The sequence below is a fragment of the Diceros bicornis genome, chromosome 28, assembly GCF_020826845.1.
Source record: "Diceros bicornis minor isolate mBicDic1 chromosome 28, mDicBic1.mat.cur, whole genome shotgun sequence".
NCBI classification, from domain to species: domain Eukaryota; kingdom Metazoa; phylum Chordata; class Mammalia; order Perissodactyla; family Rhinocerotidae; genus Diceros; species Diceros bicornis.
In genome coordinates, this window is record NC_080767.1 from 38,767,587 (window position 1) to 38,791,970 (window position 24,384).

The following is a 24,384-nucleotide window of genomic DNA, read 5'->3' on the forward strand; positions in this document are numbered from 1 at the left end:
CTGCTCCGGGGGTTTGCGGAGGTTGCTGGGCCAGCTCCTTGTGCCGCATGTTTGCTGAGAAGGACGAAAGCCACTCAGTATCGCAACCGGCTGCGGATGTCTCCAGACGCCGGGGGGGCCTCTCCAGTAGAGGCCTGTGGCCGGGAAGTTTCCCTTCATCCGCACCTCCGGTGCCTGGGGGGCTTCGAGGATGATCCCCCGGGACTGCAGGGCCGCGGTGGGGGCAAGGGCCGGCAAGTCAGACCCTGAGCCCGGTGGCTGGGGTCGGAACCTGGAAGAGGTTCCCCTGTTCCCCTGCAACAGCCCCGGTGGCTGCCTCGTGTGCAGTCACCCTGAGAGGCGCCCCGGCTCCTGCCTCCACCACCAGGATCAGACCTTTCTCGCCAGGCACAGCCTTAGCCCTGGCTCGGCTCACCCCCGCTCCAGCCCTTCCTCCACATGGGCCGCCCGAGTTTCCTGACAATGCCGGGATCGCGTCACCCACCCACTCCTCCTACAGCCTTCAGAGGCTCCCCACTGCCTTCTGCAGCAAGTGCCGGCCCTCCTCCACCTCCCCAGCAGGTGGTGGGCAGATGTCATGATGACTTTCTAGACTCTGGCACTAGGCAGGCTGTGAGCCAAGAAGGCAGAGACCAGGTCTGTTGGGGTTCCACCGGTACCTCCAGCGCCTGGCAGAGAAGGCAGATACTGATCCATTCAAATTGTCTGTTTCCCCAGGGCATCGAAACTCTCTTTGCAGGTCAGGCTCCTAATGCACTGTGAGCACTCCATGAATATTTGATGCTGCTGAAATCTGATGCACCAGAGACTACAGTAACATGCAAACAGCAAATGAAGTCATGTTTCTGTAACTTCAGGGGTATTAACCCATTTCAGGAGGGGTTACAGGCTGCTTCTGCTGATCAGGGGGAGGGGGTGCAAGGGGACTTCAACCTCCTGAGCCCTTTGGACCTGGACAAAGGGAAGCTGGTGAAGGGGCAGCTGGATCTGCATGAGAAAGCCACCCTCTAACTGAGCAACTTACATGGGAGCTCAAAACAGGAAAGACCATCCACCCATTCATAGTGAGCACGGCAAGGTTAGGAGCCAGGCTCCGCGGTGAGAGTTGGGTTCAAACCTTGCCTCTGCTGGGTGCCCTTGGGCAGTGATGTGATCACTCTGTTTCCTTCCCAAATGGGGGAATGTTATGGCTTTGTGTGTGTGTGTGTGTGTGTGTGTGTGTGTGTGTGTGTGAGGAAGACTAGCCCTGAGCTAACATCCATGCCAATCCTCCTCTTTTTGCTGAGGAAGACTGGCCCTGGGCTAACATCTGTGCCCATCTTCCTCTACTTTATATGGGATGCCGCCACAGCATGGCCTGACAAGCGGTGTGTCAGTCCATGGCCGGGATCCGAACCTGTGCACCCTGGGCCGCCGCAGCAGAGCATGCACACTTACCGCTACACCACGAGGCCGGCCCCATGACTTTTTAAAATTAACGTTTGTTAAGTGGAGCACAGGGTGCTGGATAGTGAGCAGAGGTTCAATAGCAGACGACAAGAGAAATTGAAATAGAGAAGTTTATTACTCACAGGTCCTGGAGGAGGTACACAGCACACCTCAAGGGGCCTCACAGGGAGGTCAAGGCAGAGTGCAGACAGAGAGGCAGGACCTGGGGCACCTGCCTTTATTAGGTCAGTGGGTGGAGTGCTTTGGGATTCTCAGGCTTGGGCTGGATTGGTCAATTCAAACCAAAGGAGCAGGGTTTTGTAAGCCCCACGGGGGTCTTATCGAAGGGGCGCATAAGGGGAAGGCGCTGGAGGCAGGGGTGACTGGATCACAAGGGTTGCTGGAGAAGTCATCTCCAGAACTTACATTTGTTTGTGACTCTGCTGGCTGCTGTCCAGGGCACGCGCTTGTATGAACGGGCTAGTGTCAATTTAAAGTCTCCGCAGGCCACTTAGCCAAACAAAATGGATGCCGAGGCAGCAATACCATGGAATAGCTTAGCTAAACTCTTGACAGGGAAATAACACGGCGAGGCTTCCATGCCAGAGCACACAAAGGGCCTGGAGCAGGGCCCAGCCCAGGAGAGGTACCTGTCCTGTGTTTTCTTTGATTCTGCATTGGTGTATTTGGCATCCATTCATCACAGGGTCAATTATATTAACTGTATTTTCTTATTGTTTGTATTCTTTATGCTCTGGCATTTGGGGGCCTTAAAGAACCCTCCCCTCCCGAGGCTTGCCAGTTCTTAGAGATGGCAAAGGGAACACATCTTTCATATGCAAATCAACCCATGCCAACCATCCCTTATCTAACTCTTACACCCTCCTACCAAGCCCCCCTCCCCCCTTCCTCCGGGATTGTCTGCCCATCTGACTCTTCCCAGCCTCCCTTCCCCAAAGACACTCTGGCCCCTCCCCAGCTGGACCAGACCAGCCTTTGTGTTCTCAGTGGCCCCCGGCATTTCTGAAAAGCACCTAACACAGCTGCAATTAAGTAGTAGATTCTGCAACCGCCTGCTTGATGTTTGTCCAGAGAGCAGAAGCCCCATGAGGGCAGGGCCGTGGCTTGTTGGGCCGAATCTCTCTGCCATGTGCAGTAAGCATTTGTTGTTGCTGGATGAGGCATGGGGCTGAGACTTGTAGCTCTTGGGGTTTGGGTTTCTCAGAAACAGGTGAGGCAGAACTTGCAAGAATGACCAGTGACTACCCTCTGGGATTCTCTGCTCCTGTCTTCACTGTCCCCCACCCCATCAAGTTCCTATGCACACGGGAAACACAGCTCTCCAAGGCTGCCCTCCCTCCCTGTTCCCTTAGCCAACCCAACTGCATGCAAAATGCCAGTTCATTCCAATCCCATCTTTCAGCTTTCACTGAACACAGGCTGGCGCTCAGCTCTGAGAGTCGCCCAGGTGCCCGACATTTTAAGTAGCATTTATTGCTATTTTCCTAATCACAGAAGTAACCCGTGCTTATTGCAGAAATGCAAACACACACACACACACACAACTAAAATCACCCGTAACCCCTCACCCAGGGAAAACCATGGCTTTATATTCCTGTGTTTGCTCTCCTGGTCTGATAAGGCTGTGGCTAGATAGTGTGAAGTTTAGCAAGGTTGGCCACGTATCTTGAGTAGCAGTAAAGCCTTGGACAACCTGTCAAAAGTTCAGAAATAGCAGAAGTAAAACCAACAAATCACCAAAGTAGTAATGAGTGAAAGCTTATTGTGCATACACCAAAAAGTTCAAGAACTAGGAGCACTCACACCAAAACATGGAATGAGGCTCTGGGTTCTGTTGTTATAAAGCAGTTCACAGAGTGGGGAGGCAGGGACTGTTTATTCTTCACAGAGATTGGTTATAATATTAGAATTTACTTAAATGATACAGAATTGGTTAGTGGTTACCTCATATCAATTTTGGGAAACAGTTTAAGTTTTGCTAATGATTTCCAGAGGCGTAAGCAAGAAATGACCCAGGTCAAGTTAGTCTTGCAAAATAAACTAAATTAAGCTTTGTTTGTATGACTAAACTGGTTTTGTCTGCTCAGGGAATTTTCAAGGCTGGTGTCCATTTGTTTTTGATTTCAACACACCCTATGATGTGGGTACCATTATCATCCCATTTTCCTGATAGGGAAATTGAGGAGCAGCGAGATTACATGGCTCGTCCAAGGCTTGTGGTTGCAAATGGACTTCCAGTAAGATAGCCGAGCCGGCTACAGGAAGTCAACACACCTACATTCGCACACATACGCACTCCAGACGCAGAGAAGTGCCTAATCTCCCTGTTCCAAAAAAGAAGGGAAATACGATATCCAGGCCCCTGGATGAAGAAGGTCTTTATACCCAGGGGTTGAAGCCGAGTTGCCTATAAAGGGGCCAAGACCAGACTGTGTCTTCGGAGGTGGGAGTCAAAGCCACAGCTCCACGCACAGCAGCAGGGTTCAGAACTGGCCCTGGAGCCTGAAAGGGACTGCCGTTTTGTGAAACTGGAGCAAACCACTACCCCAATGGCCCTGGGCAGACACAATCATCCCTGAGAAAGCGAAACCCTGGGCCGACTCTACACATGGGCCGCCCACAGGGTGCAGAAACACCAAGTGGAGAAACTGATGTAAAAAATGGTCCACAGCCGGTGACTTCCATAAGGATCCACAGAGACAAACGCAAAACAGTCTCACATCCCAGGGCACACTCGTGGCATACACAGGGCACCTTTAGAAGATAGCTCCTGCTGTAGACGAACTCACAAAGGTTACCAAGGCCCGGGGGAAACCTGCCACCTGTGAATAGTCAACAGGTGTGGCAGATGGGCCCAATCACATCTAGAAACTAGAGATGATGCGTCAAGAAAGGATTTTAAAATAGGTCTATAAAAGCATTTGAAGACATGACAATGAAATGCAGCAATATCCTGGACTGGGTTCTATACTGGCCAAAAATATTCTAGAAAAGACAAATGATTAAGTCATTTGTACCATTCTTGCAACTTTTCTCTGAGTTTGAAATTATTCCCAAATAAAAAGTTTTAAAAACCCTTTGAAGAGAAAGCACCTGGAATAGAATACAAAACAACAGAAAAGACATTATTAAAAAATGTAGATTTTATTTTATGTTTTGTGAGGAAGATCAGCCCTAAGCTAACATCCGATGCCAATCCTCCTCTTTTTTGCTGAGGAAGACTGGCCCTGGGCTAACATCCGTGCCCATCTTCCTCTACTTTATCTGGGACGCCGCCACAGCATGGCTTGACAAGTGTTGCATCAGTGCATGCCCAGGATCCGAACCTGCAAACCCCGGGCCACCACAGCGGAGTGCGAGCACTTAACTGCTGCGCCACTGGTCCGGCCCCCAAAAATGTAGATTTTAAAAGAACCAAATGAAAATTCTAAACATGAAAAGGGAAGACATCAAAATGTTGTGCAGAGGGGCCGGCCCGGGGGCACAAGCCGTTAAGTGAGCGCACTCCACTGCAGCAGCCCAGGGTTCGCCAGTTTGGATCCTGGGCGCACACCAACGCACTGCTTGGCAAGCCATGCTGTCACGGCATCCCATATAAAGTGGAGGAAGATGGGCATGAATGTTAGCCCACGGCTGGTCTTCCTCAGCAAAAAGAGGAGGACTGGCAGATGTTAGCTGCCAGTCTTCCTCACACACACACACACAAAATGTTGTGCAGAGACCCCCTCAGTCTGGGTTTGTCTGAGGTTTTCTCCCATGTGATTGGGTTTGTGCATTCTTGGGAGGGAGAGCACGGATGAGAGGTGCCCGCTCAGTGCATCTCACCAGGTGCACATGATGTCCTATGGGCGCCAGTGATGTTAACCTTGATTTCTTTTGCTTAGTGTTTGCACAGTGTATCTTCGTCCCTCATTTTACTTTTAACCCATCTATGTCCTTATATTTAACTGAGTTTCTTGTAGACAATACATAGTTGGTTCTTTTTTATCTAATCTGACAATCTCTGTTTTTTCGCTGGTGTATTTAGACCATTCATATTTAATGTGATGATTGATATGGTTGGATTAAATTCTACTATTCTATCTTTCTAGCTATTTTCCAAGATCATGACTAGGGTAAGCAAGGTGTCTAGGGTACAAAATTTTAGAAGACATTTACTCTCATGTTCATGCAAGTGCTGAACTCTGTATTGCATAATCCTTAGATTTTTGCACCTATGGGCCTTGCTTGCCTCACCCTAGTCCTAGCCTTGCTGTTTTTTATTTGTCCCATTTGTAATTTGTTTCATTTTTCCTCTTTTTCTACTTCCTGTTGGGTTAATTGAGCATTTTTATGGTTCTATTTATCTCTTCTATTGATTTATTATTTATATCTCTATTTTTTTGTGTGTGTGTGAGGAAGATCAGCCCTGAGCTAACATCCGTGCTAATCCTCCTCTTTTTCGCTGAGGAAGACCAGCTCTGAGCTAACATCTATTGCCAATCCTCCTCCTTTTTTCCCCCAAAGCCCCAGTAGATAGTTGTATGTCATAGTTGCACATCCTTCTAGTTGCTGTATGTGGGACGCGGCCTCAGCATGGCCAGAGAAGCAGTGCGTCGGTGAGCGCCCGGGATCCGAACCTGGGGCGCCAGCAACAGAGTGTGCACACTTAACCACTAAGCCACTGGGCCAGCCCTATACCTCTATTTTTAAAAAATTACTGGTTGCCATAGGGGTTACAATATACTTATTTAATTAATCAGAGTTTACCTTCAAATGATATTATAATGCTCACATGTGGTGTGCAGACTTTTTTTTACATGCAGCTTAAGCAGTATAGTCCCAATTCTTCCTTCCCATCCTTTGTGCTGTTACTATTACTGTTGTACAGTTTACTTTTTTTTTTTTTGAGGGAGATTGGCCCTGTGCTAACATCTGTTGCCAATCTTCCTTTTTTCTCCCCAAAGCCCCAGTACATAGTTGTATATCATAGTTGTGGAGTTGTAGCTCTTCTATATGGGACGCCGCCTCAGCATGGCTTGAAGAGCGGTGAGTAGGTCCGAGCCCAGGATTCGAACCTGTGAACCCCGGGGCGCCAAAGCAGAATGCGAGAACTTAAACGTTATGCCACTAGGGTGGGCCCTGTACAGTTCACTTTTAAATGTGCTATAACCAAATAGTATTTTGCTATTTTTTTGCTTTAGTTTGTCATTACCTTTTAGCACAATTAAAAATAGGGACATTTTGGGGCCGTGGTGTAGTGGTTAAGTTCGGCGCGCTCTGCTTCGCCAGCCCAGGTTCTGGTTTGGATCCCAGGTGTGGACCTACACCAGCTGTCAGCCATAGTGTGGCAGCAAACCACGTACAAAATAGAGGAAGATTGGCACAGATGTTCGCTCGGGGCTAATCTTCCTCAAGCAAAAAAGGAAGAAGTTTGTCAACAGTTGTTAACTCAGGGCGAATCTTCATCAGTAGAAAAAAAAAAATAGGGACATTTTCATTTTAGTTTACTTTGAGCTTTCCATTTCCAGTGCTCTTCACTTCTCTATGTGGATCCATGTTTCAGTGTGATATCCTATTTATTCTCCCTGAATGAATTCCCTCAGTGCTTTTTCTTTTCATTTCTGCTGTCAACTTTTTAATTCTCAAGAGCTTTCTGTTTTGTTTTATGACTGTCTCTTTTTTGTAGTGTCCTATTCTTGTTTCATGAATGTCTTCTCTACTGTCTCTGAAGATACTAAAGAGACTTTGTTTTTAAAGTTTCTCCTCCCGGCATCATCTGTTTCCTCACAGTTACTTTTTTCCATTTGTTTGTTTATTTGTGTCTCTTTCAGGGGAGATCTACTGTGGGTGATCCTGGTCTCTCTGTTGATATTTAAGAGCAGGTGGCTAGCAGGATGGTTAGAAATTCTGAGTGAGGAGGTGAGGTTTGTTTGGCTGGGTATTTTCATTGAAGAAACCCTGCTATTTCTATATATCTTGCTCTTTTCTCTTGGGCTGGCCATATTCCCGGGAGAGGATTCTTCTAGTCTCCTGCCAAGAGGGCTAAGGCCTAGCTGCTGGCTTTCTGTGAGGCAGCAATGACCACAGTCATTGTCTAGAACTTAGACCAACGAAATATTCTTTTCAGGGAGGAGTATTTTCTCACTGACATTGTTTAGAATTACTGTCACATGGTGATTAAAAGTAGACCAACTTTTAGTCACTTTTATTATTGTCTTTAAGTCCTTTTCAAACAATGCAGCCCCCTGTTGCCTGCACCCGAGGGGGGTGGACCACTCCCACCCTCCTGCCCTCGGGGTGTCACCCAGTAATATTTTTCTCCGCCTGCTAAGCTCTGGGTTGTTTCAATCTTCTCCGATTGGCTTTTGCCTCTTCTGTCACCTCCAAAGCCAGCTCTCTGCATTAAAATTCCTGTATTTTAAATACTCCCAGTGGTTTCTGTTTTTCTGGTGGGATCCTGATTGACCCCATTTCCAATCTTGCTATGGCTGTGTTTGCAGACTCCCGCTCATGTGGATAGTTTCCCAGCATCCTTTGCCATTGCGGATTGTGAGCTCATGTGCAAGAGCGCCTTTTCTGTGGGACTCTTGTCAGCTGTGGTGGGGACTGTGTCCCACCAGAGTGCTTTGACTTTTGCTCTGGATAGATCCCAGAGCTCTTTCCTGAAGCCTTTGTTTTTTTAATGTCAATTTTTCGTGTAGGGGTTTCTGACACACATGCATAGGCTGAATTCGAACCCCAGACCCGTGAGGAACAGGCCTGTGGTTAGAACTCCCAAGGAGACTGTATTTCCTCATCCAGAACCCAGGCTGGGTCAAACCAGCTTCCCTGCTACCTCCATGAGCCGCGGGCAGATTTTATTTCCGTTCCCTCTTCATCCCAGCTCCCCACTTCACAGACCTAAAGCTTCATTTCCTGTCTACACTTGGGGGTCAAACTCAAGCCCTAGACCCCTGAGCCCACTACCCCACCACAGTGCACAGCCCCCAGGGCTGCTGTTCCCTCCAGGGCTTATCATGCTTCCTCTTCCTCGGTTCTTGGGGATTTCCCTTACTATCTGGGGAATTTGCAGAGACACCCAGCACGCTGGTGTAGTCTTTCCAGCATTTCTAGGTGTTTGGACAGAGACCTGCTTAAGTTCTCCAGTTGGCAAGTTTCAGAGACTAGAAGTCTCACACACGGTTTTAAAACTCAGGAGATTTCACATGAAAATCTGCATTTCTGGCTTCTCTTGCTGGGAAAAATAAAAAGGAAGAACCGGCAACTATGATTCCCCAGGTCCTTGTTGGCCACAGATACAGCTTTGCTCTGCAGTTTGCCCAACTCCCCACCACTCCTTTATTGTCCCACACTGGCCTTCCGGGCCCCTGGGGGCGTTTGCATTCACCACGCTGCCCTTTCCCAAGTCGCCAGCCTGGCCTGCGTCCCTCCTCCCACCTGCCTCCGAGTCCGCTAACGCTCCGCTGGAAACCTCCACCGCGACCTTCCTGCCCGCGGGTCCGCAGCGGCGCGGACCGCGCCAGCGCCAGGGCGCACGGGAGCCACCTGTTGACAGCCCGGGCGATCCGGCCGGTCAATTATTAACCAGCCGCGCGGCGGGCACCAGGAAACCCGAGCCGGCGGCGAAAGCGGAGCCGGGCCCGACGGCGGCGGGAGGCGCCGGGCGCGGGGAGCCGCTCGCCCCGCTCGCCCCGCCGCCGGCTCGCGCCATGGAGGCAGGTAGGGGCGGCGGGCCCGGTGCGCGCTGCGCGCCCGCGGCCCGGGCTCCCGGGGGTCCTGACGCCGGGGCTGCGGGTGGAGGGGCGGGCGAGGCGCGGGCCGGCCCGGCCTGGGCGCGGAGGCTCTTTCCGCGGGGCCGCAACCTGGCCCTGCCCTGGGACACCCCACCCCCAACACACTCAGCCCCAGAACTGGGGGGAGCAGGAGGCTGCTGGAGAAAGTTCAGGCAACTTTGGCCATGCCCCCTCCGGCTCTGTGGGCGCCCCTGCGGGAGAGCTGGGGAGGGGGCAGCAGGTGCCGGAGCAACGGCAATTTGGGGGGCATTTTCCACACCCCTCCCCCACGCCCCGTCCTGGCTCTGGTGACTTTGTTCGGCTCTCTGGCCAGGCTGAAGTCCTTAGAGCGGGGGGAGAGCGCGACCCTGGCAAAGGGGGGCAGAGATAGGGCCCGGGGAGGGAGATGGAGCCGGGAAGAGACCCCCCAGTCTGAATCGGAGACCGAGAGAGGCGCGGCGGGGTGCGGTGGGACGGGGCGGGCTGGGGGACCCGAGCTGGAGAGATGGGCAGACAAGGGTGGGACCGCGGAAAGGCTCGTTCAAGCCTCCGACGGCCCCCACGCCACCAGGCGCTGGAAGGGGCGGGGGGCGGTGAACGGAGACCCCCATCCCTGCCCTCGGGAGTCCCAGGCAGGCGGGAGCAGGCGGGCGGCGGCAGGAGGCGGAGCCGCGGACCGTGCAGTCCTGCCGGCCCCCCCACGAGAACCGGGGGCGGCGCCGGGCGCACCTAGATTTCTCCTGCCACCGGCTCCCAGGGGATGCCGCGGGGAGGAGGGGCGGGCCGGGCCGGCTCCAACCGCCGCCGCCACCCCGACCCCTGGCATGCCCCCAGACCCTCGAGCACCTCCCCACCCCACCTCCCGGCCCCCCTCACCGGCTGGAATGTCCCGCGGAGGCTCCGGTGTCGAGAACCCGAGAACCAGAGGCCGCAGCCGGCAGCCCCGCCAGCATGTATTTACTCTGCGGCGCTATCTCCGCGCCATCGGGCCAGGTATTTGCCCTGGCGGCCCCGGGAAGCTGCGGTTTTTGTTGTGATAACTGGGGCAGGGCGTTCCGTGCCAGCATCCCACAGGGACCGGTCTCGAGTGGATCTGAGGGCCGAGGCTCAGGTTACCTGGTGGGAGCCTCCGTTCTCTCATCTCTAAAATGGGGCCAGTAAAGAGAACAGCGCACCTGAGGACGCACTGAGAGGGTAGAGCAAAGCTCTCAGAGCAGAGCTGGTCATATGTTCACGGTTGTTTTTAAATGATTGTTACTATTATTATCCCCATTTTACAGATGATGGAAAAAGAGGCATGGAGAGTTTAAGTCAGTGCCTGTAAGGTGTCACCCCCAGAGTTCTTGCCGGGCAGTGCTGGTTCCCTGTAAACGCAGGTGTAAGGGCTGTGCACGCAGACCCTGGCGCCTAGTAAGTGCTTTCTGCTGGTAGCTGCTGTTCAAGGCGCTGTCACTGCCGTTCATTCTTACCTGCAAAGCTTCATCCACTCACCAGCCCCACAGGCACCTGAGCCTGCTGAAACCACGGCATTTTCGTAGGGTTTGTGTACAAAATTGTGTTTCTGAGCCTACAGCACTGGTCCATTGAAGGTGCTCGATAAAAGTGTGTGGATTGTCTGCCCGTCCGGTTGGGTGCCTCTGTGTAGTCAGCTGTTCAGAGGGTGGTTTGGCGCCTGGTGTAGCGGGGGTGGTGGATTTTGGCTGAGAGCTTCATAAGTCAGCCAGCAGCCCTGGGGCGGAGAGGAGGCTCTCTGGCTCAGACAGCAAACACAGCTTCTCGATTTTTCCACAGTGTTTTTCCGTAGTTGTCTTGACTATTTAAAAACTCCAGCCCTGGGCTGGGTAGATGAGGTTGGGAGCTGCCCTGGAAACCCTGAGAGGGTCTAACAAGGTCTCTCTGGGGGTTGTGGTCTGGTGGTGCCTCCTCCTGGGATATTTAGACCTCCCCCACCCTCCAATAGATCAGCAAGCCCTGGGCCCCCCACAGGGGTCCTCCTGGAAGATCCCAGCTCTCTGCATCAAACTTCATAGTCACAGACCTTTCTGACTTTAAGGGTGGACCTCATTTCTCATTGGCTTTCGTTTTCCCCGCTTCTTGTAGATTCCCCAAACCAGCCAGAACACACTTCCATTTTCTCATCTTCCAGTCTTCCTAACCTCGGGTAACAGTAGCCAGCGTTAGCTGAGCTCTGCTCACAGCGGTGCAGGCACTTTACAGGCATACACTCATTTAATCCCCACAACCCCGGGAGGTGGCGTTGTCCCCATTGTAAGGAGGAGGACAGTGAGGAGGCACAGGGAGGTGAAGCAGCCCGGGCAGCCTCGCCCCTGAGCTCCAGCTCCCGACTGTAACACGGAACCCACCCCAGATCCAGCAGCCCAGCTCTGCCCTGGACACTGAGGGAGGAGGTGAAAGAGATCTGATCTGCCCTATCGCTCATGGCAACTCCCTTCCTCTCCTCCCCTACATGTGCTGTCAGGCCCGGGTGCCCCTCCTCAGTACTGCCTGAGTCCGTCCACTTGTCCACATCCCTTCCTGCCCTCTGCCCCATTCTGGCTCAGGCCATTGTCATCTCTCTCTTTATTCAGCCACTGCCTCCTTCCCACTCGCCTGCCCTCGTGCTGGTCACTTCAATGCTCCTGGCACTGGCTGCTGGAGGAAGCTTTCTGTATCAGTTATCAATTGGCTATTGCTGCGTAACAAACCAACCCGAAACTTGGTGGCTGAAAACAGCAAGCATTTGTTATTTCTCATGAGTCTGTAGGTCAGCTGAGTGGCTCTGCTTGTTAGGGCCAGCTCACAAGGGACTGGATGGTCTGGGGATTGGCGGGCTATTGGCTGGGAGCCCCCTTTCTCCTTGTGGCCTGTCCACTGGGCTAGTTCTGGCTCCCTCACAATGGTGGCAGAACGACTCCCAGCAGTAAGACAGAGCAAGTCTCAATAGGCAAGTGCTTTCACAATTTTTTTAAAAGAATGTTTTAACTTTATTTGGGGTATAATTGAAGTACACCAAACTGCCCATATTTAAAATGTGCATTTTGATCAGTTTTGACATATTACACATCTGTCAAGCTATCACCATCTCAAAATAAACATCTTTATCAGCCCCCAAAGTTTCTTGGTGCCCTTCATAATCCCTCCCTCCACCCCTTCCCTGGAAACTATTGATTGGGTTTCTGTCACTCTAGATTGCGTTTTCTAGAATTTTATATGAGTGGAATCATATAGCATGTACTCTCTTTTTGACTGACTTCTTTTACTTGGCATAATGATTAGAGATTCATCCATGTTTTGTGTACAAAGAGTTGATGCCTTTTTATTGCTGAGTAGTTGCATCTGTTATCTATTACTGCATAACAAGTTACTCTAAAGATTCAGGCTGAAAACAGCGCACATTTACGCCTTCAGTTTCTGTCAGGAGTCTGGTGCAGCTGAGCGCGGTGCCTGTGGCCTGAGGTTTCTCGTGAGGTTACAGTCGGGCCGTCAGCCGGGATGTGGTCACCTGAAGACTGAGCAGAGACTGAAGGAGTCGCTTCCAAACTTACTCACCTGGTTGCTGGCAGGTTTCAGTGCCTCATGCTGTTGGCGTTAGGGTCTCAGTTCCACATGGGCTCTTAGACCCAGGGCTTCAGTACCACGCCACATGGGCCTCTCCATAGGGCCTTTCCCAACATGGTGGTGTGCTTCCTCTTGGAGTTACCAGAGACAGGGAGAGAGCACCACGAGAGAGTGGGAGAGCAGCTGAGAAGAAGCCACAGTCTTTTCAAAACCTAATCTCAGAAGCAACATCCCACATCTTCTGCCATATTCTCTTCATTAGCAAGTCATGAAGTCCAGGCCACACTCAAGGGAGAGGATTACACCTCAGGAGGCAGCGATCACTGGGGGCCGCTGTAGGGGCTGCCTGCCCTGGACATACTCCATTGCGTGGACAGAGCACCATTGCTTTACCCATTCTTCTGTTTATGGACTTTGGGTTGTTTCCAGTTTGGGGCTATTACAAATAGAGCCGCCATAAACAATTGTGTACAGGTCTTGTGTGGTCATACGATTTTATTTCTCTTGGGTAAATACCTATGAGTAGAATAGCTGCATCATATGGTAGGTGTATGTTTAACTTTTTAAGAAACTGTGAAGCTGTTTTCCAAAGTGGTTGTGTTATTTTATTTTCCCACTAGCAGTGTCTGAGAGTTCCAGTGGTTTTACATACTTGCCGAAGCTCACAAAGGTCAGGTTTGTTTCTTTGTAATTTTAGCCAGTCTAATGGCGTGTGGTGATATCTCATGGTTTTAATTGGCATTTTTAATTTTGATGGCATTTCTGATGACTAATAACGTTGAGCATCTTTTTCTGTGCTTATTGGCCATTCAAGTATCTACTATGGTGAAGTATTTAAAAATATTTCATCCACTTTCTCATTGGGATATTTGACTTATTACTGGGTTGTAAGAGTTCTTTATACCTTGTTGATACAACTCCTTTGTCCAATACATGTGTTATATTTTCCCCCACTCCGTGACTTGCTTTTGTATTTTCTTAGTAATGTCTTTTGGAGACAAATAAAAAATTTTTATTTTGAAGTCCAATTTATGAATTTTTTCTCTATGGATCACGCTTTTGGTGTCATATATAAGAAATCTTTACCTATCTATCCTAAGGACACAAAGATATTCTCCTATGTTTTTTTCTAGAAGTTTTATAGTTCTAGATGTTATATTGAGATTTGTGATCTATTTCAAGTTAATTTCTGTATATGTTGAGGAAAGAGTCAAATATTCACTTTTTTCCACACGGATAACCAGTTGATCCTATGCCGATTATTAAAAAGACTTTCCTTTCCCCATTGAATTGCCTTAGAACCCTTGGAAAAAATCAACTGACCAAATATATATGTGTCTATTTCTGTACTGTAATATTTTAATGTTTCATTGATGTATGTGTCTGTCATTTCATTAATAATGAACTGTCTGGTTTATCATAGATTTATACTAAGTCTTGAAATCAGGTAAAGTCCTCCAATTTTGTTCTTCTTTTAAAAATTGTTTTGATTATTCTAGGTGCTTTGCATTTTCATAAAAATTTTATAACTAGCTTGTCACTTTCTATATGTTAAAAAAGCCTGCTGGAATTTTGATTGTGATTGCAATGACTCTGTAGATGAATGTGGGGAAAACCGTTGTCTTAACAATTTGAGCTTTCCAATCAATGAACATAGTATATCTTTCCATTTATTTAGGATTTCTTTAGCTTCTCTTAGCAGTGCTTTGTAATTTTCAGTGTAGATGCTTTGGAATTCATTGGTTAGATTTATTCCTAAGTATTTTCCAATTATTTTGGTCCTCCTGTGAATGGGATCTGAGTTTTAATTTCATTTTCTAACTATTTGCTGCTAGTACATAAGAATAGAATTGATTCTTTATATTAGCCTTGTAACCTGTGACCTTACTAAATCCATTTATTGGTTCTAGGAGCTGTTGTAGATTTCCTAGGATTTTCTACATAACAATCATATCATCTGCAAACAAGGGCACTTTTACTTCTTCTTTTCCAATCTCTATACTTTTTATTTCTTTTTTATGCCTTATTGCTGTGGTTAAGACCGCCAGAACAATGTAAAGTAGAAGTGGGAAAGTGGAAACCCTTACTTTGTTTCTGATCTTGGGGAGGAGATGGGAACAATCCAGTCTTCTACCATTAAGTATGAGAGTAGCTGTAGGTTTTTCATAGATCCCCTTTATCAATTTGAGGACATTCTCTACTATTATTAGTTTACTAGAAGTTTTTTTTTTTTTTAACCATTAATGAGTGTTGGATTTTGTCAAATGTTTTCTCTACATCCATTGAAATGCTAATATGGTTTTTCTTCTTTATTCTGTTAATATGGTGAATTATGCTGATATTTGAGTGTTGAACCAAACTTGCATAATTTTATTTGATCATGACGTATTTTTTGTGTATTGTTGGATTTAATTTGCTAATATTTTATTAAGGATTTTTTTGTGTTTATATTCATAGGAGATATTGGTCTGTAATTTTCCTTTTTTGTAAGTTTGTGGGTTTTGGTGTTAGGTTTGTGCTGGTCTCATCAAATGAGTTGGGCAGTGATCCCACTTCCTCTATTTTTTAAAAAAGTCTGTAATATTGGTATTATTTTCTTCTTTGAGTGTTTGATAGATGTTAGCAGTGAAACCATCTGTGGACAGAGTTTTATTTTTGAAAAGGTTTTTTTTGTTTGTTTTTGTTTTTTGTGAGGAAGATTGGCCCAGAGCTAACATCTGCCAATCCTCCTCTTTTTTTTTTGCTGAGGAAGATTGGCCCTGGGCTAACATCCAGGCCCATCTTCCTCCACTTTATATGGGACGCCGCCACAGCATGGCTTCACAAGCGGTGCGTCGGTGTATGCCTGGGATCCAAACCGGTGAACCCCGGGCCGCCGCAGCAGAACGTGCGCACTTAACCACTTGTGCCACCTGGCTAGCCCCTGAAAAGGTTTTTGATAGCAAATTTAATTTCTTTAATAGATATGGAACTATTCAGATTTCCTGTTTCTTCTTGTGTCAATTTTGCAGAGTTGTATTTTTCAAGAAATTTGTTTCATCTACATTGTCAGGTTTGTTGGCATGAGGTTGTTCATAGTATTCTCTTGTCATCCTCTTGATGTCTGTAGGATCTGTGATGATGACCCCTTTTTCATTCTTGACATAGTTATTTGTGTTCTCTTTTTTCTTGATACATCCACCTAGAGATTTGTCAATTTTGTTGATCTTTTCAAAAAACCTTCTTTTGGCTTTGTTAATTTACTCTATTGTCTGCTTTCTATTTCATTGATTTTTGTTCCTGTATTTATTATTTTCATCCTCCTATTTACTTTGTGTTTACTTTGCTCTTCTTTTCCTTGTGTTCTTGGGTGGAACCTTATGTCGTTGATTTGAGATCTTTCTTCTTTTCTAATGTAATTGCTTAAAGCTCTATGTCTTCCTCTGAGAACTGCTTTAGCTGCATCTCACACATTTTGAGATGTTGTTTTCTCATTGTCATTCAGTTCAAAATACTTTCCAATTTACATCATGATTTTATTTTCGACCCATGAATTCTTTAGAAGTGTGTTGTTTAATTTCCAGATATTTGGTATTTTCCTAGACACATCATTGTTATTGATTTATAAAATCAGAGAATGATTTTAATCCTTTAATCCTTTGAGCCTTGTTTTATGGCCCAGGACATGATCTGTCTTGGTGAATATACCTGTGTCCTTGAAAAGAACAGCATCTGCAGTTCTTGAATGTAGTATTCTATAAATATCAGTTGGATCAAGATGGTTTATGGTATTGTTCAGATCGTCTATGTCCTTACTGATGTTTTGTCTAGTTGTTCTATCAATTGCTGTAAGAAGGGTATTAAAATCTTCTACTAGAATTGTATATTTTGTGTATTTCTCCCTTTAACTCTGTCAATTTTTGTTTCATGTATATTGAAGCTTTGCCGTTAGGCACATATGCATTTATAATTGTTACGCCTGGTGAATCATCTCTTTTATCATTATGAGGTGTTCCTCTTTATATTCTTTCTCTTGAAGTCTATTTTATCTGATATTAAAATAGCCACTATAGCCTTTCTTGCTGTTTATATGGCATATCTTTTTCCATCCATTTACTTTCACTGGTGTCTTTAAAGTATATCTGTTGTAAGTTGCTTGTAGGTCTTGGTTTTTATTCTTTCTGTCAATCTCTGCTTTTTAATTGTATGGTATATTTAGACCATCAACATTTAATGTAATTATTGATATGGTTGCATTTAAGTCTATGATCTTATTATTATTTTCTCTTTATCTCCTCTGTTTTGTTCCTCTGGTCTCCCTCCCTGTCCTGTGTCCCCTCTCCCCACCTGTTTTGGATATTATTTGAATATTTTTTAGTATTCCCTTTTAATTTATCTCTTGGTGTTTTGGCTACATATCTTCATGTAATTTTTTTAGTGATTGCTCTAGGGTTTACAATACATACCTAACTTTTTGCAGTCTACTTAGAGTTAGTATTGTATCACCTTGAGTAAAATGTAGAACCTTGAACCTTGTAACCTTATAGGTCTCTTTACCCTCATCCCCATCCATTTAGCTTTTATAATCTTAGTGTGTGTTATAGTTTTCATGTGTAGTACATCTACACACATTAAAAACTCACCATAAAATGTGATAATTTTTGCTTTCAGCAGTCATACATATATTAAAGAATTTAAAAGGAAAAATTATTTTATATTTACCCCAATAATTATAATATCTATTTCTCTTCCTTCGTTCTTGAAGTTCCAAGTTTCCCTCTGATATTATTTCTTTTCAATCCAAAGAACTTCTTTTAGACTTTCTGTTTCAGAAGGTCTCTGGCAAGGAATCCTCTTAGTTTTCTTTCATCTGAGAATGACTTTATTTCACTTGTAGTAGGCAGAACTCTAAAGATGACCCCCAGGTTCCTTTCCACTGGTTATTAGATCAAACACTAGTCTAGGTACTTCTGTGAAGGAATTTTGCAGATGGCATTAAAGTCCCAAGTCAGTTGATCTTAAAATATGGAGATTATCTGGATGGGCCTGACCCAGTCAGATGAGCCCTTTAAAAGCAGAGAAACATCTCTATCTGGTAGCAGAAGAGGAAGACAGAGAATTTTGAAGCATGAGAATGATCTGATGTGCCATTCCTAGCTTTAAGGATGGAGAGGGTCATGTTAGAAGGACTGTAAGCAGCCTCGGGGAGCAGAGAACCTCAAACCCACAGAACTGGAATTTGCCAACGACTTGAATGAACTTGGAAGTAGGAACTTGGAATGAACTTTATGAATCTGTAAATTCATCTTTCACCAAATTTGAGAAGTTTGTAGCCATTATAACTTCAAATATATTTTTTCCCCAAATCTCTCCTGGGACTTCACTGACATGCGTAGTGAAGACCTTCTTGTGTTACCATACAGGGCCTGGAGGCTCTGTTCATTTTTTTTTTCCTTTTTTCCCCCCTCTCTTCTTCTGATTGGTGTATCTTCCAGTTCACTGACTGTTTTTCCTGTCACCTCCATTCTGCTATTGAGGCCAATCAGTGAACTTTTAAATTTCAGATATTATGCATTTTAGTTGAAGACTATCATTTTTTTTTTAACTTTGTAATTCTTTGTTGAGAACTTATTTCAAGTGTGTTTGTCTTTACCCCATGGAGCCTGGTTACAATGGCTGCTTTTTCTGATAATGCCAACATCCAGGTTACCTCAGGTGACATCTGCTGATTGTCTTTTCCTTTGAGGACTGGTCACATTTCCTTAGTTCTGCGTATGGTGAAAGATTGCTGATTGTGTCCTGGACAGTGTGAATATTGTGTTGTGTAGATTCTCAGTCCCGTTATAATTCCCTGGAAAATGTTGACTTGTTCTGTTTTAGCAGGCAGTCAACCTGGTTAGTTTCAGATCACAAGTTCTGTCTCACCTTCTGTGAGTGGTGTTTACAATCTTGGTTCGGTTTTCCCGTATTCTTTTTTTTTTATTGAGGTATAATTGACATAGCAGTGTTCGTTTCAGGTGTACAATGTAGTGATTCAATATTTGTTTATATTGCATAATGATCACCACAATAAGTCCAGTTAACATCCATCACCATATATAGTTACAAAGTTTTTTTCTCATGATGAGAACTTTCAAGATTCATTCTCCTAGCTACTTGCGAGTATGCAATACAGTATTACTAACTGCAGTCACCATGCTGTACATTACATCCCCAGGACTTATTTATTTTATGACTGGAAATTTGTACCTTTTGACTCCCTTCACTCATTTCACCCATCCTTCGCCTCAGGCAACCACCAATCTGTTCTCTATACCCATGACTCATTCTCATTTTTTTTTTTTAGATTCCACGTATAAATGAGATCATATGGTATTTATCTTTTTCTGTCTGACTTATTTCACTTAGCATAATGCCTTCAAGGTCCATGCATGTTGTTGCAAATGACAAAATTTCATTCTTTTTTTATGGCTGAATAATATTCCATTGTGTGTATATGTATATATATATATATATATACATATACACACACACACACACACACACACCACATTTGTTTTATCCATTCATCCATTGGTGAACACTTAGGTTGTTTCTATGTCTTGGCTATTGTGAATAATGCTGCAGTGACCATAGCATGCATATGTCTTTTTGAATTACTGTTTTAATTTTCTTCAGATAAATACCCAGAAGTGGGATTGCTGGATCATATGGCAGTTCTATTTTTAATTTTTCAGGAACCTCCATACTGTTTTCCATAGTGGCTGCACCAATTTACATTCCCACCAATAGTGCACGAGAGTTCCCTTTTCTCCACATCCTTGCCAACACTTGTTATTTCTTGTCTTTTTGATAATAGCCATTCTGACAGGTGTGAAGAGATGTCTCACTGTGGTTTTGAGTTGCATTTCCCTGATGACGAGTGATGCTGAGCATCTTCTCATGTGCCTGTTGGCCATCTGTCTGTCTTCTTTGGAAAAATGTCTGTTCAGACCCTCTGCCCATTTTTTAATCATATTGTTTGTTTTTTTGCTATTGAGTTATATGAGTGTTTTAATATATTTTGGATATTAACCCCTTATCAGATATATGTTTTGCAAACATTTTCTCCCCCCTCAGTAGATTGCCTTTTCATTTTGTTGATGATTTCCTTTGCTGTGCAGAAGCTTTTTAGCTTGATGTAGTCCCACTTGTTTATTTTTGCTTTTGTGTCTTTGCTTTTGGTGTCAAATCCAAAAAGTCATCCCCAAGACCAATGTCAAGGAGCTTACTGCCTATGTTTTCTTCTAGGAGTTTTATGGTTTCAGGTTTTACATTCAAGTCTTTAGTCCATTTTGAGTTAATTTTTGTGTATGGAGTAAGATAGGAGTTCAATTTCATTTTTTTGCATGTGGCTGTCCAGTTTTCCCAATACCGTTTATTGAAGAGACTATGCTTTCCCCATCGTATTTTCTTGGCTCTTTTGTCATAAATTAGTTGACCATATATGTGTGGGTTTATTTCTGGGCTCTCTCTTCTGTTCCATTGATCTATGTGTCTGTCTTTATGCTAATACCATATTGTTTTGATTACTATAGCTTTGTGATATAGTTTGAAATCAAGGAGTGTGATGCCTCCTGCTTTGTTCTTCTTTCTCAAGATTGCTTTGGCTATTCGAGGTCTTTTGTGGTTTCATACAAATTTTAAGATTGTTTATATCTGTGAAAAATGCCATTGGAATTTTGATAGGGATTGCATTGAATCTAGCTTGTTTTGGGTGTATAGACATTTTAACAATATTAATTATTCCAGTCCATGAGCACAGAATGTCTTTTCATTTTTGTGTCATAGTCAATTTCTTTTGTTAATGTCTTATAGTTTTCAGTGTACAGGTCTTTCATCTCTTAGGTTAAATTTATTCCTAAGCATTTTATTTTTTTGGATGCAATTGTAAATGGGATTGTTTTTTAAATTTCTCTTTCTAATAGTATGTTGTTAGCATATAGAAATGCAACAAATTTTTGTATATTGATTTTGTATCCTACAACTTTACTGAATTCATTTATTAATTCTAACAGTTTTTTTGGTGGAGTCTGTAGGGTTTTCTGTATATAATATCATGTCATTTGCAAATAGTGACAGTTTTACTTCTTTCTTTCTAATTTGGATGCTTTTTATTTCTTTTTCTTGCCTAATTGCTCTAGCTAGGATTTCTAGTGCTATGTTTTATAAAAGTGGCAAGAGTAGGCATCCTTGTCTTATTCCTGATCTTAGAGGAAATACTTTCAGCTTTTCACCCTTGAGTATGGTGTTAGCTGTGAGTTTGTCAAATATGGCCTGTATTATGTTGAGGTACGTTCCCTCTATGCTCACCTTGTTGAGAGTTTTTATAATAAATGGATGTTGAATTTTGTCAATTATTTTTTCTGCCTCTATTGAGATGATCATATGATTTTTATCCTTTATTTTGTTAATATGATGTATCACATTGATTGATTTGTGGGTATTAAACCATCCTTGTATCCCTGGGATGAATTCCACTTAATCATGGTATATGATCCTTTTAATGTATTGGTGAATTTGGTTTGCTAGTATTTTGTTGAGGATTTTTGCACCTGTGTTCATCGGGATATTGGCCTGTAACTTTCTTTTCTTATGGTGTCTTTGTCTGGTTGTGGTATCAAGGTAATGCTGGCCTCATAAAATGAATTTGGAAGCATTCCTTCTTCTTCTATTTTTTGGAAGAGTTTGAGAAGGATTGATATTGATTCTTCTTTGAATGTTTGGTAGAATTCACCAGTGAAGCCATCTGGTCCTGGAGTTTTCTTTATAGGGAGGTTTTTGATTACTGATTCAATCCCCTTACTGGCTATCAGTCTGTTCAGATTTTCTGTTTCTTTATGATTCAGTGTTTGTAGGTTGTATGGTTTTAGGAATTTATTTATTTCTTCTAGGTTGTCAAATTTGCTGGCATATAATTGCTCACAGTAGTCTCTTATGATCCTTTGTATTATCGTGGCATCAGTTGTAGCATCTCCTCTTTCATTTCGGATTTTATTTGTGTTCTCTCTCTCTTTTTTTTCTTGGTGAGTCTAGCTAAAGGTTTATCTATTTTGTTCATTTTTTCAAAGAACCAGCTCTTAGTTTCATTGGTCTTTTCTATTCTCCTTTTAGTCTCTATTTCATTTATCTCTGCTCTGTTCTTTCTTTCTTTCTTTTTTTCTTTTTTACTGAGGAAGATTCACCCTGAGCTAACATCTGTGTTCATCTTCCTCTATTTTGTATGTGGGTCACTGCCACAGCATGGCCGCCGATGAGTAGTGTAGGTCCGCACCCAGGAAATGAACCCAGGCCACCGAAGCCAAGTGCACTGAACTTAACTACTAGGCCACCGGGTGAGCCCCCATGTTATTTCCTTCTTTCAACTGACTTTGGGCTTCATTTGTTCTTTTTTTCCTAGTTCCTTGAGATGTAAAATTAGGTTGTTTATTTGAGATTTTTGTTTCTTGATGGAGGCATTTATCATATGAACTTCCCTCTTAGAACTGCTTTTGCTGCATCCCGCAAGTTTTGGTATGTTGTATTTCCATTTTCATTTGTCTCAAATTTTTTGACTTCTCTTTTGATTTCTTCTTGGACCCCTTGGTTGTTCAGTAGCATGTTGTTTAATCTCCACATATTTGTGAATTTTCCAGTTTTCTTCTTGTAATTGATTTCTAGTTTCATACCTTTGTGGTTTGAAAAGATGATTGATATGATTCCAATCTTCTTAAATTTATTAAGACTTGTTTTGTGGCCTAACATTTGCTCTACCCTGGGGAATGTCCCATGTGTGCTTGAGAAGAATGGGTATTCTGTAGCTTTTGAATGGAATGTTCTGTATATATCTGTTAAGTTCATTTGGTCTAACAGGTCCTGTAAGGCTGATGTTTCCTTATTGATTTTCTGTGTGGATGATCTATCCATTGATGTAAGTGGGGTATTAAAGTCCCCTATTACTATTGTATTGCTGTCTGTTTCTCCCTTTTGCCTGTTAATATTTGCTTTATTTATTTAGGTGCTCCTATGTTGGATGCCTAAATATTTACAAATGTTATATCCTCTTGTTGGATTGACCCCTTTATCATTATATGATGCCCTTCTTTGTCTCTCATTACAGTCTTTGTTTTATTTTTTTATTTTATTTTATTTTTTTGGTGAGGAAGATTGTCCCTGAGCTAACATCTGTTGTCAGTCTTCCTCTTTTTGCTTGAGGAAGATGGTTGCTGAGCTAACATCTGTGCCAATCTTCCTCTATTTCGTATGTGGGATGCCGCCACAGCATGACTTGATGAGCGGTGTGTAGGTCTGCACCCAGGATTAGAACCCACAAACCCTGGGCTGCTGAAGCGGAGCACACAAAGTTAACCACTACGCCACTGGGCTGGCCCAGCAGTCTTTGTTTTAAAGTCTATTTTGTCTCATATAAGTATAGCTACCCCAGCTTTTTTGGGTTCCATTTGCATGGAATATGTTTTTCCATCCCTTCACTTTGTCTGTGTGTGTCCTTAATTTGAAGTGAGTCTGTTGTAGGCAGCAAATAGGTAGATTTTTTTTTTAAATCCATTCTGCTACTCTATGTCCTTTGTTTGGAGAATTTAGTCCATTTGCACTTAAAGTAGTTATCGGTAGATATGTACTTATTGCCATTTTGTTCATTGTTTTCTGGCTGTTTTGGTGGTCCAGTTTTCAAAGTACTTCTCATGCTGGTCTAGGTCTGTCCCCTACATATGAAGCTTGAGGGTGAGTCCAAGACTTGTGTGGATCCGTTTTAGGGTGACTAACCATCGCAGTTTGCCTTGGACTAAGGGGGTTTTCCAAGATGTGAGGTTTTCAGTAGTATCCAAGAATGTCTTGGGCAAACTGAGATTCATTGGTCACCCCAGTTCATACACAGAACTAGGGGACCCCCCCCTTTGCAGCTCCTTCCTCTCTAGGATTTCCCCCACTCTTTCCATTCTGCAGGGATCCTTTCCTGGCTCCTGGGGCCAGAATGACAGGGTTTCTAATGGAGTTTTAGCCACCTGTTCTGCTGCTTACCATGTGGCTCTGAGGCTGGAGCTTGGAGCTTTGAGGGAAACGACAGAGAAAAATGAGAAACTCACCCCCTTGCGGGTCACTTCTCTTACTCCACAATCTGCCTGCTTTTGTTCACTTTTCGGTGTTTTTGGCTAGTTTCCTTTTATTTTTTTTGTCTAGAGTTTTTAGTTGTAATCAGGAGCGGCTTTTAAAAAACTGTGGTAAAATGTACATAAGATTTACCGTCTTAACCATTTTGAAGTGTACAGTTCAGTGGCATTAAGTGCAAGTTGCATGGCCAAGTCCAGATTCAAGGGGTGGAAAACAGAGGGAACAGCATGGGTAAGGGTGTGGAGGCATGAACACCAGCACAGGTGTGTGAGGAGCGGAGGCCCTGAGTGACCCCTGGCTGCTGGGGGGAGGTCGGGTGGGGAGTTCTCAGGGGCCCAGCACTCCCTGCCACTGGGGATCCCTCCCCCAGGGATCCCTGGCCTCTGACCCCACCCACCAGCTCTGTGGGGGTGGGAGTGGGTGGGAGGATTTCAGCCCAGCTCCTCTGCCCTCACCTGAGCTGTCGCTGTTACATCTGTTTTCCTTATTTCTCTGC

At 44.7% G+C, this 24,384-nt stretch overlaps 1 protein-coding gene across 1 annotated transcript in view; it reads left to right on the top strand.

Annotated features, from left to right (window-relative positions):
* The first annotated feature begins 96 nt into the window (after positions 1-96).
* The window catches only part of PRRT1B (proline rich transmembrane protein 1B), a 32,999-nt gene continuing 8,711 nt past the window's right edge, over positions 97-24,384 (top strand). Inside the window, exons 1-2 of the mRNA XM_058524683.1 lie at positions 97-237; positions 8,880-9,150. Of these exons, the coding sequence (XP_058380666.1) occupies positions 97-237; positions 8,880-9,150 (412 nt within the window). The remainder of the gene's footprint in view (positions 238-8,879; positions 9,151-24,384) is intronic.